This window comes from Peromyscus maniculatus, chromosome 15 (assembly GCF_049852395.1).
Source record: "Peromyscus maniculatus bairdii isolate BWxNUB_F1_BW_parent chromosome 15, HU_Pman_BW_mat_3.1, whole genome shotgun sequence".
In the NCBI taxonomy this organism is placed as follows: Eukaryota; Metazoa; Chordata; class Mammalia; order Rodentia; family Cricetidae; genus Peromyscus; species Peromyscus maniculatus.
The window spans coordinates 43,213,934-43,228,249 of NC_134866.1; the positions used below are offsets into that span (position 1 = coordinate 43,213,934).

At 41.9% G+C, this 14,316-nt stretch overlaps 1 protein-coding gene across 2 annotated transcripts in view; it reads right to left on the minus strand.

The window, feature by feature from the left end:
- Positions 1 to 14,316, minus strand: part of Il6st (interleukin 6 cytokine family signal transducer) — a 41,334-nt gene that overhangs the window by 8,962 nt on the left and 18,056 nt on the right. For both annotated transcript variants that reach the window (XM_076551890.1, XM_076551889.1), the window contains exons 5-10: positions 9,704 to 9,864; positions 8,911 to 9,065; positions 6,801 to 6,960; positions 3,162 to 3,244; positions 2,103 to 2,313; positions 1,415 to 1,597 (exon numbers count right to left, since the gene is read on the minus strand). In XM_076551890.1, the coding sequence (XP_076408005.1) occupies positions 1,415 to 1,597; positions 2,103 to 2,313; positions 3,162 to 3,244; positions 6,801 to 6,960; positions 8,911 to 9,065; positions 9,704 to 9,864 (953 nt within the window). The remainder of the gene's footprint in view (positions 1 to 1,414; positions 1,598 to 2,102; positions 2,314 to 3,161; positions 3,245 to 6,800; positions 6,961 to 8,910; positions 9,066 to 9,703; positions 9,865 to 14,316) is intronic.

The window sequence follows — 14,316 nt, forward strand, 5'->3', positions numbered from 1 at the left end:
GGAGGCGGAAGACGAGCTGGAAGCTATCTTGAGTTACACTGTGAGCACAGGCTAGGATGAGCTATCTCGAGACAGCAAGAATTAAAAGGCTATGTTTACTGTCAACACAGCAAACTGAAAAGTATCGAGTGTTTACACTGTTCACAGAAGCGGACTGCCTTTACGTCAGGACGCATAAGCAAAGCCCTTCCAATTAATCTGGGACAACTTAGGGGTTTTAGCTCATTTTGAGACTGCCAAGCTGCGAGGGTAAGATCGAGGGACGAGCACTAACACCCAGCTGTGGTTGGCCAGGGGCTGTAGGGAAATGACAGTGAAGGCTGCTTCCCCCTCGATTTTAAAAGAAACAAATCTTGAATACACTACTTCATTTCTAATCCTTCCAAATGATCAAAGTAAGTTTTAGCAGGCAAGAAAAGCAGGGTTTAGCAGGCAACAGTTAAAACGGTCTTTTATAAACTGTCTCATACGTACCAGAAAATAAGGTGGTTATCATACCATTTACACCTTCAACATGAATGTCTATTTCCTTCACTAACATCCATAAAAGTATACAAACCTTTTGTCTTCCTAAAAATAGCAATTTTACCTTTTCTTGATACCTATTATCAAAAAGTGAGCCATTTCCAAATTTTGCTCTAATAACAATGCTTCGGGGTACTGCGCCTTGAATCCTTGTTTCTAGGAGATGACCCTACCCTCTTTCAGTTCCACGGGTTTGATACGGTCAGCCTGACAAAGGAGACACCCAAGCTTATTACCAACGAAGAGCAGGTTGGTAAGAGCCACGCATGCCCCTTCACAAGTGAAGCTGTGGTTTGCAGCAGCCATCCCTGCTCAGGGTGCCCTCTGTGCCACCCACTCTGATGGTCGCCCTGCTTTAGGAATACAAGAACACACATGGAGTGGGCTGTTTTTCCCTTAACGCTGTTACGTGACTTTACAAGCGTGTAGTAGTAGGTAGCAGCTACAATCACACAGAAGAGTGTGTTTGGAACCCCGCAACATCATTACCATTCTAGGGGAGAACTTGAAAGAATATGGAAGCCTGTGTTCTGATTGGGATCCCTGTACATGATGGTCCTACAAAGTTAAACTAGGAACTATTTTACATCTGGAGGATTAGGGAGTTAGCGGAGTTGAGTACACATAACGAAAGGAAAGGCCAGACTTGATTCTCTATTAGTTTTCCGAGTGTCTACAAAAGCATTAGCCCTTCTCCACAGAGACCCTAAGAGAGGCTAAGTGTTTGGTGTAACTTGCCAAGAGTCACATATCTAGTCTCAAGTGCGGCTCTAAGTCTTTCCGGTGACTCACAACACCTAGAAAACAGAAAACAAGAACAGCAGCATGCAAAGGAAACCGTCTCAAGAGTCAGACAGACGCGATCTACTTAAATGGTCAGGGAGGATACCTCTTAAGTAGGTCTGCGTCACGGTGCCACCTTCCTGCTGCCAGTCTGGGACACAGGGTGAGTTATCTGACAACACACACCACTCGATGATGTATTTCTTCGCAGGCTTTGGTGGAGGAGTCCATTCTACCCAGAGCTTCTTATCTTTTGGGAATGCGCTAAGATCCACTACAGGGTGAGAGGCTTGAAAAAGAATAAAATCAGTCAACATTCACAGAGCTGACATTTCAGTATTTTACAATCATATCCAAAGCACGTGGCTTATAAAGCTCCAAAAGAAAAAAAACACTTACACACAGGCAGTCTATTTTTAAACTCAAATTCTCTTTCTCCAAATCTCCAAAGGTTTTATGATTTTAAGTTTATAATTGGGTCTTTGTCCTAAACAGCTAGAGGTAAACAATGTATTTGTGTCACTTGCAAAGAAAGTTCTAAGAACCTTGAAACAGTCTTTCGAAAAACCAAATAAATCATAAGGAAACCCTTAAAGAATTCGTAAGCTGGCAGCAGAGTTTACATGAGCCACACAGTGTGGGAGTCCTTCCTGAGTCCTGATGGACAGAGCCTCCTGACCTCACCCTGTGGCCGCTGCCGCTGCGGGCAGAGAAGAGTGTCTCTACCATGCTTTCTGGGGCCCTGGCCACACTTAACCCTGACACCCACAAGTGAACCTCCGCCTTACACGCACCTTTGAAGTGGGAGCTGGGGATGGCGAGGACAGCTCGATCTGACTTGCCGACCTTATTTCTTGCTGCTAGAGATGCGGTGTAGCGATTATTTGTGAGATTTACTATCAACTCTGTACCATTAACTGTGTAATTTTGTGAAAATGATTTCCACTGTGTAAGAGTCACTTCATAATCCAAGATTTTTCCATTGGCTTCAGAAAGAGGTAATTCCTATAATAAAATTTTACCAAAAATTATTTTATGAATCTTGAATAATCATTTTTTTTCACATCTATAAATTCTGCCAGTGTGTCAAACCTGTAACTATTTAACTGGAAAGAGAAGACAAACTCATTTAAAAGAAGAGTTATTTCTGTTTATGGATATTAGTGTTTTGCCTGCATGTCTGTCCTGTACTGTGTGCATGCCTGGCACCCATGGAGTTACAGACAGGTGTGAACCACCACGTGGGCACTAGGAACCAACCTGGACCCTCTAGAAGAGCAGCCAGGGCGAACTGCTGAGCCGTCTCTTCAGCCTGAGCTCATTTTGAATTTAGTACTACTCACTAAGACTATAAACAAACAAAATAGCACGGTCTAGCTTATAGCACGGTCTAGCTTCTGGTTCTGCAGTGTCCACACAGCTGAGATGTGGGTCTACATTATTCAGGCTTCAGCAGTTTTTTCTCTCTACCTTTTAAAGTAGGATGTGTTTAGTCAGCCCCAGTATGGCCTCATCAGCCCACAGCCTGCTGTCTCCAAGCCTCTGTTTCTTTCTAGGAGGCTCTCTAGGGAGTTCAGAGAAGTTCAGAACATGGGCCTTGTTCTTACAGAGGTTACCATATTATGAACTGTGCTGAACTCCCAAATGAGGGGTCAGCTAAGTTCATGAACTTGGTTGGCCTCTCCATTAGCTGAATAAGGCTTTGTGTTTCTATACGGTAACATTATTAAATGCCTGGAGGAAATTAAGATGCATAGAATAAAAATTTAAGTGTTAAAAAAATTCAAATAACATTTAAATGATTCTATGGGATAAGAGTATAAATCTTTTTTTTTTTTTTAAGTTTTTTTTACCTTCCATATGAGCCGTGCAGTTCTAGATTCCGGAGTATGGGGTGGATTTATCTTAAACCAGAAACTCGGTGGTTTGGATGGTCCTAAAGAAAACACAAACTTCATAAAATAAAATGCTTTTTATCTTAACAATACAGAAAAATCCCGAAGTGACTCTTTTTGTTCTTCGTGGTCTTGCCCTTCAATCACGGGGCTTCTCTTCACAGCAGCAGGCCACGGTGGCCTGCAGTACAATGCACCTGGGTCTTCATTAGTCAGGTAACCACTGATCATTTAGATCACTGTCATCTTTCGACTTCTTTACTTGAGATAGAGTTTTGCTTTGTTACCCAGGGCTGGTCAGAACTTCTAGGCTCAAATGATTCTCCTGCCTCAGCCTCCTGACAGCTGTGCCATGGTGCTTGGCTGTGGATTACAATGGAATTCTCTTCTAATCTTAATGTTATAGAGATATAAGTATATTCTAGTCAGCAGACAGAAAAGCATTCCTATTTCTTTTTTGTGTATGCACGCTTCCTTCTGTGGGGTGCTTCACTGTATTCAGACACACACTTTCACCGCACACAGCAGCCTCCTCAGTTCACTGGTCTCCTCCTTTGTCTGTTTTAACTGCTTCTTCATGGTCAGCAAACCTACCACTTACATCCATGCAAATCTTTTCTCATTCTACTGACTGGCATAGCTTCAATTATATTTAACAGTAGTGTTTTCTTGAAAAAATGAATGGGATCGTGTGGCTGGCAAGGCTGGGCCTGAAATGGTGATATCCCAACCTCAGTTTCTCAAATAGCTGTGATTCCAAGAACATGCCACCATACCTCATCTAATAAGTAGGAGCAATCAGGTGACAGTATTGATTAAAAAAAAAAAGTAGGGTGTGTGTGTGTGTGTGTGTGTGTGTGTGTGTGTGTGTGTGCACTCACGTAGTACAGTGAATAGAAAGAAAAAGTCTTAAAAATAAAGTTTTTCTTTCAATACTGCTTAAAAAATGAAACTGAATTATTTGATATTACATTTTGCTAAAATTTAAACTGGAAACACATATGTAAGTATATGGCTGAGGTCTAGAATTGTATGTACACACACACACACACACACACACACACACACACACACACACACATATAGATATATATAAAGACAGCTCAGAGCACTGGGATGTAGTGTCACACACTAACACAGCAGCCCTCTAATCTGTATGGGTTGTGTTCTGAGAACCCACGTGGACACCAGGAACTCCGAGAGTACTGAGCATTACATATGCATTGCTTTCTGCAGATACACTACTCGTGCTAAAATTTAACTTGAAAATTAAATACAGTAACAGATTGACAACAATGGACGATACCAAATAATGGATAATAAGAGAACATAACAAAGTTACTTAAAATTGATAAATTATTACTTCCTGGAACTTTCATCTACTATTTTTAAACTGGGGTAACTGAAAACAAGGAGCGAGCACTATAACTACACTAAAGAATTCTTCTAGGAGGTAGGTCAGCACGGTGTCTCATTACCCAGCACTGGAGATGTGGAAGTAGAAGACTGTGACCAGCCATGGCTACCTAGCAAGTTTGAGCATGGGCCCATTTCACACAACAAATCAAACAGTCCTGACTTTTCAGAGCTGTGCTGAGTATAACTGCAAATACAGCACTCACTAAAACAAACCAGTGTTTGGAAGAAACACAAGAGGTGGGGTGCTGGTTATGAAAAGGCTGTAACGCAGTACCCAGTGAGGAGTGAGGAGAAGGCGGCCATCAGGAAGGTTTGTGAAGAGCTGCTGGCCCAGGACATTCGGATCTAACGCACTCAGATGGAATCAAGAACATGAGAGCACACAGGAAGTGAGCTAGAGAAATGTCTTCACACGAACAGCATCCAGGAGCTTCATGCTGTGGGCTTACGGAATACCTCCTCTGATGGCTTGTAAGGTGTTGGCTCTAGAGAACTCTGAATGTACACTTAACCAATTTTGCCTACAGACTGAGGGGTTTCATGAACTTGTACAAATGCACCCATAAACCTCTAAAAACCCCTTTAGGAATTCCCAGTTAACAGCCTGGTGTGGTGGTCTAATATTCCTAACATTTGGGAGGCTGAGACAGGATTGCTGAGAGTCTAAGGCCAGCCTATGTTACAAAGTAGGAATTCTCCTGCAAAAAAATCCTGTCAAGCTGAAGGAGCTTAGTTACTTGATTGAACATCTTCAAACTGGCCATAGTAAGACTGCTTTCTTCACTGTATTTATGAGAGTGAGAGAAACTCCTTACAGAACGAGGGGACTTTTCTGCCTCTGCCATTCTTAGTTAACACAGTGACCTAAACCTCTAGCACGATGGTGTGAAGGAATGGGGTCTGTAAGCTTAAGCTGCTCTTCTGAGACTATGGTAGGAGAAGAGTCAATGCCAAGGGGCTGTTTCTTGGTGGCTACACAGGAGCTCAGTGATGCTGGCAGTTCTGTGAAGAAAGCTCTTTCTTCTGACGTATGTGTCCTTATTTTATGAGGGTTTTCCCTGCATGTATGTCTACACACTGTAGTATGCAGTGCCTTAGAGGCCAGGAGAGAGTGGGGGATTCTCTGAGCTGAGTTACAGATTATGAGCGGCCATGCGGGTGCTGGAAATTGAACTCCAGGCCTCTAACAGAGCAACAAGCGCTCTTACTCACTGAACCACCTCACCAGAGCCAGAGCGACCCTTTTTAGACTCTCTACCATTTGGGGTTTATATTCTGTACAGTATATGTAATTATGATTTAATCAATGATGAAAAAAGGAAAATTAGAGCAAACCAACCCAAACCCCAAATCATTCCTTTTCCAAGGGCTTATCAAATGCTGGTAGGAAAAATAAAAATGTGTAACATGTTTTTTTTGGCAGTGTTTTGTTTTGTTTTGGAGACAAGGTCTGTGTAGTCCTGGCTGGCTTGGAACTCAAACCCACAGAGATCTTCCTGCCTCTGCCTCACCAATGCTGGCATTGATGGTGTGCACCACCACACCCAGCTTTGACAGTGTGACTTTTTAATAAGTTAGGAAACAATTCTCTAGTTAGGGGTATCTTGGGACCACCTTTTTTGAACAAAGTTAAGTGAATGGTTTTTTGGTTTTGGGGTTTTTTTTTTGTTTTTGTTTTTTGAGACAGGGTTTCTCTGTAGCTTTGGAGCCTGTCCTGGACTAGCTCTGTAGACCAGGTTGGCCTTGAATTCAGAGATCCGCCTGGCTCTGCCTCCTGAGTGCTGGGATTACAGGCGTGTGCCACCACCCCCTGGCTAAGTGAATGGTTTTTAATGACAACTAAAATACTTTTTCATAATAATGTAACCTAATTAGGTATCAAATAGATTTATACTATCAATAATACTCATCAAGTTCTATTTTGTGATGTCCTTACAAATGAAAGAACGAAACACTGGTTTGACTAAAATGATCCTATCTAAGCAGCAGTGAGGTCTGCATCTCTAAGAGACAGCAGCACAGTTCACAGGCCGACCTCCACTGGTGCTCTCCACCCCAAAGTTCTCTGCTCACTGTCCTCAGGTGACCCCACCCCGTTCTCTACTCACTGTCCTCACATGACCCCACCCCGTTCTCTACTCACTGTCCTCATGTGACCCCACCCCGTTCTCTACTCACTGTCCTCATAAGTGACTCCACTTGACTCCTCACTCCAGTCGCTCCAGTAGCCTTTGCCATCCTCCTTTATGGAGCGGATCCTAAACACATACTCTGTGAAAGGTTTAAGGTCCTGGATGGTGAAGGAAGTTCGGGGAGACTCTGTATCTTCAAGAGGGACCTGAAAATAAAGCGAATCGATACCATCATCAACACCCCAAAATATAATGTTTCCTAAACTGAGTACAATTTTAGAAATCAATTTAACATAAGATTAATAAATTCAGCCTCTGGAGAGAAAGAAATGAAGGTAAAGATATGACAATCTACATCCATCTGTTCTTCCTTTTCTTTCTTTTCTCTATGAGACCTGCATTGCTCAGGATTCTCAACATGAAAGAGATGACACGTGCTTGTAATATGAGGCAAGACTGCACTAGTGAAGACAGAGCAAGGAGCAGGTTCGAGGCCAGGCCAGACTATTTAACCGAGATGCTGGCTCAAAGAACCGCACCAAGCAAACAAAGGACCAAGTACAAATATAAACTTTTATAAACCAAACCAAAGAGTAAAAACAAACAAACAAACAAACAAACAACAACAAAACCCTTCAAGGAGGCTTAGTAAAAAGATATGGGCAAGACTATATATATATTGGAATCTCAGTGGTTAGTACACTAGGAATACTGTTACCAACTCGATGTCCAAAGGGGAAAAGAGTCTGAACGAAGAGTCAGAGAGGGCAGCCGTGACAGGCACAATCTTAGAGAGACAGCTTACTCCACAGAAAAGGAAAATTAACGTGTTCTCAACTCTCTCTCTCTTCTTTCCCATCAAGCCCCTTCCGTGCATTAACTCACAGGAAGGTAGATGGAAAGGGAACCCACAGTGAAATCATACAGGCCAGCACACCAAGACAGGAGTCGTGTGGAGAAGAAATGATGTGCCCTCGTCAAAGAAAAGGAAGCCATTATCCAACCGTATCAAGAAAATAAAAGCTAGGGCTGACGGGCTGGCTCAGACCGTAAGGGCGCCTGCCACCAAGCACGACAGCATGAGGTCTGGGGTCCACACGGCGAAAAGAGGAAATGCCTTCTGTAGGTTGTTGTGACTTCCACATATATGCTGTGATGTGTACACAACTAGAAGCTAGCCTAATAAATAAAGTTGCCTTTACTTGGGCGTAGAGAGATCAAATATACAAAATTACTATTTTTTTCTTCCACTCTGAGATTTTGATACTGGATACAAAAATAGATGTTAAGTTTGGTGGGGTCTCTTTAGTACTACTAGATTAAGATTCTATAATCTTAAAGTACACTTTGAAGAACTTTGGGTACACGTCCTCTCTATACAGTATGAGTCACGATCCCGATTCTGTTTTGTTAATCTGTAACTGTATTTTGAGCCCATAAGAAAGTGGAGCAGCAGAAAGTAGTACCAAGGTTTGGGGCTCAATAGCCTCCTAACTTCATAATGCAACCAGGGTAGCAAAATAAATGAATGGACCAATCAACCAACTAAAGCCAAAGTGGGCTATCAGTAATAAGTGGAGCCGCAGCAAACTAACCCAGGCAGTCAGTGAGGTGCTGGCCTGGAGACAGCGGCAAGTGCTTCCTCTGCTGAGCATCAGCTCTGGGCATGCCACCCCTTCCCTTCCCATTTTGAAATTCCCCTTCATCTTTTTCTGTACTTTAGGAGCTGGCAGAGCCTCTTAGGGCTGGAGAGTAAGGATCATGGGCTGTGGGCAGAAAATCCGTCACACCTGTTCAACTCTTCCACTCCAGCCCCCAAATAAAGACAACAAACATGTCCCAGTAAAACCCCATTTATAAAAGTGGTGGCAGGCTTTAGCAAAGACAGTCTGAACTATGTATGCCAAGCCCTGCTCTATTTCATCCTCAAAATCTCCGTATTGATCCACATGCCTTTCATTTCCATCAAAAGTGCTCTTCCTACGACCCTGCATCCTTAAAGATCACTGTGTGTTTCTATCAGCATGTCTGTCAAATGACATGTTCACATGATCACAAACTTCAGACATTGAGAAAAGAGGTAAGACTTTATATTAGTGTTTAAAAAAAAAAAAAAAAAAGAACACTATTAGAATAAACAGCAACTTTCAATTTACCTGGATCCAAGTTGAGGCATCTTTGGTCCTATATTGAATGTCGGATTTCAGCCTTGAAGAACTGCCAAAACCCGAATTGATCCATGTTAGCTTTAATATACTGGATAATTCCTCTGAGTTGGTCACTGATAAATTATGTGGTGGGCTGGGTTTCACTGAAGAATAAAACAAGTCCTAATGTTGGTTATACTTTAGTTTTATAATTTCATATACAAAATCAAACCAACTATAATCTTCTTTATTAGATTATTCTTACCAAATGAAAGTTCTCTAGAAACGATGTTCTGCTATATAATGAGAAGAGATGCTAAGGAAAATTTCCTTATCTGTTTAGTATAGTTACTAATTTTCAGGTGCTGGTATAAAAATACTTATTATTTTTTTTAACAAAACACATTTTAAAAAGAAAATAAAAATAGAACAAGAAAGCCACTATGATTGCAATGGTATGAGATGCTGGAAAATTGGATGAATACCAAAAGGTAACATTTGGAGCATCAGTTCAATGTTAGCCTCAGATACACAGTCAGTTTAAAACCAGCCTGGGCTACATGAGACCTAGTCTCACAAACAAAACAACAGAAAACAAACAAACAGCAATGATAAAACATTCCAAAAGCACACTGAAAATGGCTACAAGTGTGGCCAGACTACAGCTATTTATAATATTACATTTAATAATATTATAAAAAGGCTACAAAAATCACTGTACTAATAAGCATTTCTATATTAACTGAAGTCTGAAAAGTAATTACAAACCATTGAGTAGTCTCAAATTCAGGCTTATAGGTACCTTTATCCACGGGATCGAAATTGATGCCCTCTGATGAGACCTTCCCGAGGGCATTTTCTGCTTCCACCCAGACTTCAATGTTGACAAAGTAGATAGGAGGATAGCTCACCATGCACGAGGTGCCATGCTTTGTTAGACAGTCAGGAAACTTTTCTGTTGCCCTAAATATAAAATTGGAAGAAATCAGCCATTAAAATAAATTTAAAAATACAAAGGTAAAAAAAGTTACTGGAAAAGAGTTGGATATGACCCAGACTGCTGCAGTCAAGTCTGCAATAAATGTTGGTCACCAAAGACAGATCACATATTTTTAAAATTGTACTCAATCTATATCTATGTCTTATTTCCACATTTTAATCTGAGAATTTAATTTCAGAATTTTATGCTATGTCCTTATTGACCCGTCACTAAAAATTATCTATTTCTTGTGATCTTAGAATAGCAGCCCCACCTCATCCACAAAGACATGTTTCAGGATCCCCTGCAGATGCCTGAAATGCTGGGTAACAGCAAATCCTAGGTACACTATGGTTTTTCCTAACAATGCTTCACTATGATGGTATTTAATCTCTAAATTAAGCTTGGTAATGAACAGCTCTACCATGTAACAGTTAAGTAAATGCAGTCTCTCCCTAAATCTGTAGTGTGCTCACTTTTCTAGTCATGCTGTGAGGTGACGACACACTGCATGGAAGACGGTTTGAATTGAGGTGAATGATATCAGTCCTGAGAGAGAATGTTGGGACACTACTGACCTGACAATAATTCCGAAAGAGGACTGTGGTGGTCTGAGCAAGAATGGCCCCAGAGGCTCCTAGATTTGAATGTTTTAGTCATTAGGAAGTGGTGCTACTTGAGAAGACAGGGGCTGTGGCCTTGCTGGAGGAAGTGTGTCACTGGGGGTGGGCTTTGAGGCTTCCAAAGTCCAAGCCAGGCCCAGTGTCTCTCTCTGCTGCCTGTGGATCCAGGTGTAAAACTCTCAGTTACTTCTCCAGCACTAAGCCTACCTGCGAGCCACCGTGCTCCCTGCCGTGATGATAATGGACTCGGCTCTGAAACTGTAAGCAAGGCCCCAGTTAAATGTTTTCTTTTATGAGAGTTGCCTTGGTCATGGTGTCTCTTCCCAGCAATAGAACACTAAGGGCCATCTGTTTCATGTAATACCATTTGGGACAGATTATGTCTATGGCTGGTGATCTATTGTTTATAAAGTGATCCACTGCAAGCTTCTAGAAGAACACTAAGTGAAGCTTGCCTGTCTTTAACTCACCAAAGGATTGCTTAGAAAGGCGGTAATCTGCCTGTGATCAGAGCATGCCTTTAATGTTGTATTTCTCCAAGGACTATATTCTATACTTTTGTTCTTCAGTGTCTGTGTGATTCAAACACTGCAGATTCCCTAAGTTCTTGAACTTTTGTTCTATGAGGCTGTTTCTATAATGTGTTCGTTGCTGGTTATACTTCAGTTTCCTCTTCATCTTCTTCTGTAGGTGACTCAACAAGATGGACCATTCTTCATTCATTAGTACTTCTCAAAGGCCTTCAATGCTGTTCCACGTGTCAGCAAATTATTCTCTACCAACTTATCTACCATGTGAACGATTTCCCTGTCTTCTCTGTAAACTTTTGAAAAGCATTCACAACTACACTCTATAAACTTACCAGCAGGCATTTACATGTAGTTCTGGTTTGAATTCACCCACAGCAACTCTATGACTGTTACCATCCCAGAAACAGTAAGTCACCTACAGCACTGCCTATGTACAAACTAGGGTTGAACAGAATCAATACCAGGTGGGCACAAGTGGCCTCTGCCAGCCAGCCAAGGCTGTAGTAAGAGGCAAATACTACTTGACATCTTGGTAACAGCCTATGCACTATCTATTGCTTGTAGGACTCTAAATCTTCTTAAACTCTTCTTCCAAGGGTTTTTCCACTTCTTGGATGAGGCAGTGATGGAAGCACCCCACACAGGAGGGGTGTGTCACCTCCACATTGTAATTATGCTATCAGAGCACAGGCAGATAGACATGTAGTCTGCACTCTGTACACTACACCAGGCTTACTCATTGCCTTCAACTGGGACCACACAGTACCAGATAAATTTATGCTTCATGGTTTGACGGCATCACCGCATCTTAATGACTGGACTCTCTGCTGGGCGCCTGCAAATGTAACGGCAGTTTCTTCATTTGCAGACAACCTCTTCAGCAGGTCTGTATGTTTCAATCCAAACCCACTTCTGAATATGTATAACCATCCCTTACTCACAGTAAGTGGCTTGGTGTCGCTCCCCTTAGAGACCCCTTGAGATCCCTTGCAGACTCATCTGGAGAATGATTTCTGTTCACATCATCCAGTCACAGATTTTAAGGAAGTATCGCACACTGTGGTAGTAACTGAGATGTGAAATAGCATATTTTTTTCTTCTTCATAATACCACAAATAGTACATCTGTCCTTACTGCAGATTAAAATAACCATAGCATGTGATTTTCCTCTTCTTGCTCAAGAACTTCCTGTCTTTCACTTAAAGAAAACCACTACATCATTTCTCTTTGCATATACAACGCCATGCTTTGGGACCACTATTAGGTCAAACTGGCTTTTCTGTTTAAATACTGCACTGTGTTATCACCAGCAACCAATCTAATAACCAAGGTGACTGCTAAGTAACTAATAAGCAGGCAGCATGGATATGTGGGACCAAAGGGAGGACCGCGGGAGATGGGGAATTTTATCAATGCAGACAGGAGTACAATTGCTCGGAATTGCTTATTTCTGGAACTGTACATTTAATACTTTTAGACTGAAACAACAGATTAAGGGGATTGTTGTAGTTTTCTCCTTCTCGAAACAGAATCCCTACGAAACCAGCAATATCTTCTCTATTCAGAACAGGCTAGGCGACAAAAGATTAGGTGAAGGGGGTCTATCAAGCCCCCAAATGTCTTCAACCTTTACAGCCAAACCAGGGAGCCACTTTCTGATTACTGTCACCATAGAAAGTCCACACTGTTCACAAAGTTATGGCCCAGTTTGAAACATTCATATACAGTAAACCTTCAAAGAAAGGAAAAGATAAAGCAAACCCTTGCTCTGGCAGAGCAGAAGTCTCTCCAGACCTAAGTTCAAATGTTCTACAACAATGATTTGACCATACATACTTGTGGCGAAAATCAACCTTAAAATTGCTTTTAGAAATATCATCACTAGTGCTAATACTGTGCTTGGTTATATTCCTGTTTATCGTGGGAAACGGTAACAAACATATATATGTTAGTACTGTTGGGAACTAGCGTTTTCTTTTTCTTTTTTTTTTTTTTTTTTTTGGTTTTTCGAGACAGGGTTTCTCTGTGTAGCTTTGCGCCTTTCTTGGAACTCACTTGGTAGCTCAGGCTGGCCTCGAACTCACAGAGATCCGCCTGGCTCTGCCTCCCAAGTGCTGGGATTAAAGGCGTGTGCCACCACCGCCCCACGAGGAACTAGCGTTTTCAGTGCAGAAAAAAAAGAGGATGTAGCTGTTTGATGGATTATATAAAAAACAAAACAAAACTATAGTCCCCTTTTTCAAAGATAAAAAGATCAACATGAACTCATGATGCACCTTATCTTTTTGTGGAGAGCATTCAAGTAACTCTGAGACTAGAGGTCTAGCTCAAAGGCAGAGTGCCTGGGATGCATTTGTTTTGATACCAGGAACTACAAAATAAAATACACAAATAAAATAGAGTGCTATCTTATGACTCACAAATAGTCATCAGTGACAAGTGCTCACACACAGAAAGAAAGTCAACAGGAAGTGAGCTCGTTCAATCTTAGTAGCTGTCTCCTAAGCTGGAGTCAGGACTAGAATTAACTGAGGAGAAACGTGAGAAAACTTTTCAGGGAACATCTGAGTTCTACAGGTGTGTACACTTGTCAAAACGTGTAACAGACACACTTCGGATCTGTGCTCTCACTATATGCAAAGTTTAGTGCACTTAAATACTGATCTAATCATGTAAACACTGAAGTGTTCAACTAAATCATACTAATGCTTACAACTCCCTTGAAATTCTTTAAAGAAAGAAAGAAACTGCTGGGGAGGAGGATGCATATACAGGAGATAAAGCAAATCTAGTAAATTGTAATTGTAGAATCTAGGTGACGGGTGTGTATAGGTATCCAGTATTCTCTAAGCTTTGGTGTGCATCAAAAACAGATTTTTAATTTGCATAAGGCTGGCGACACTAGAAATCAATGCTCAGTGTGTGTGTATTCATGCAAGGGCAGTGGCTGATGGCCGGTGTCTTCCTCAATCCCACTGCACTGTACTTATTAAGACAGCGTCACACGGACGCTGGACCTCAGTGACTCAGGCTGCCTGGCCGGTAAGCTCCAGCCTAACTCTAGCTGTCCCCCAGAGCTGGACCACTCACCTGGCTTGATGTGCGGGTGCTAGGCACCTGAGCTCAGAGCCTCAGGCCTGTGCAGGAAACACTTCCCTGAGCCATCTCCACAGCCCTCCCCCAACACCAGAAAACCATGTGGAAGAGCACACCATCCCTGGGAGTGGGATTTTTGAGGAAAGAAATCCAACACAAATCTGACCAATATATAGACCTAACAACA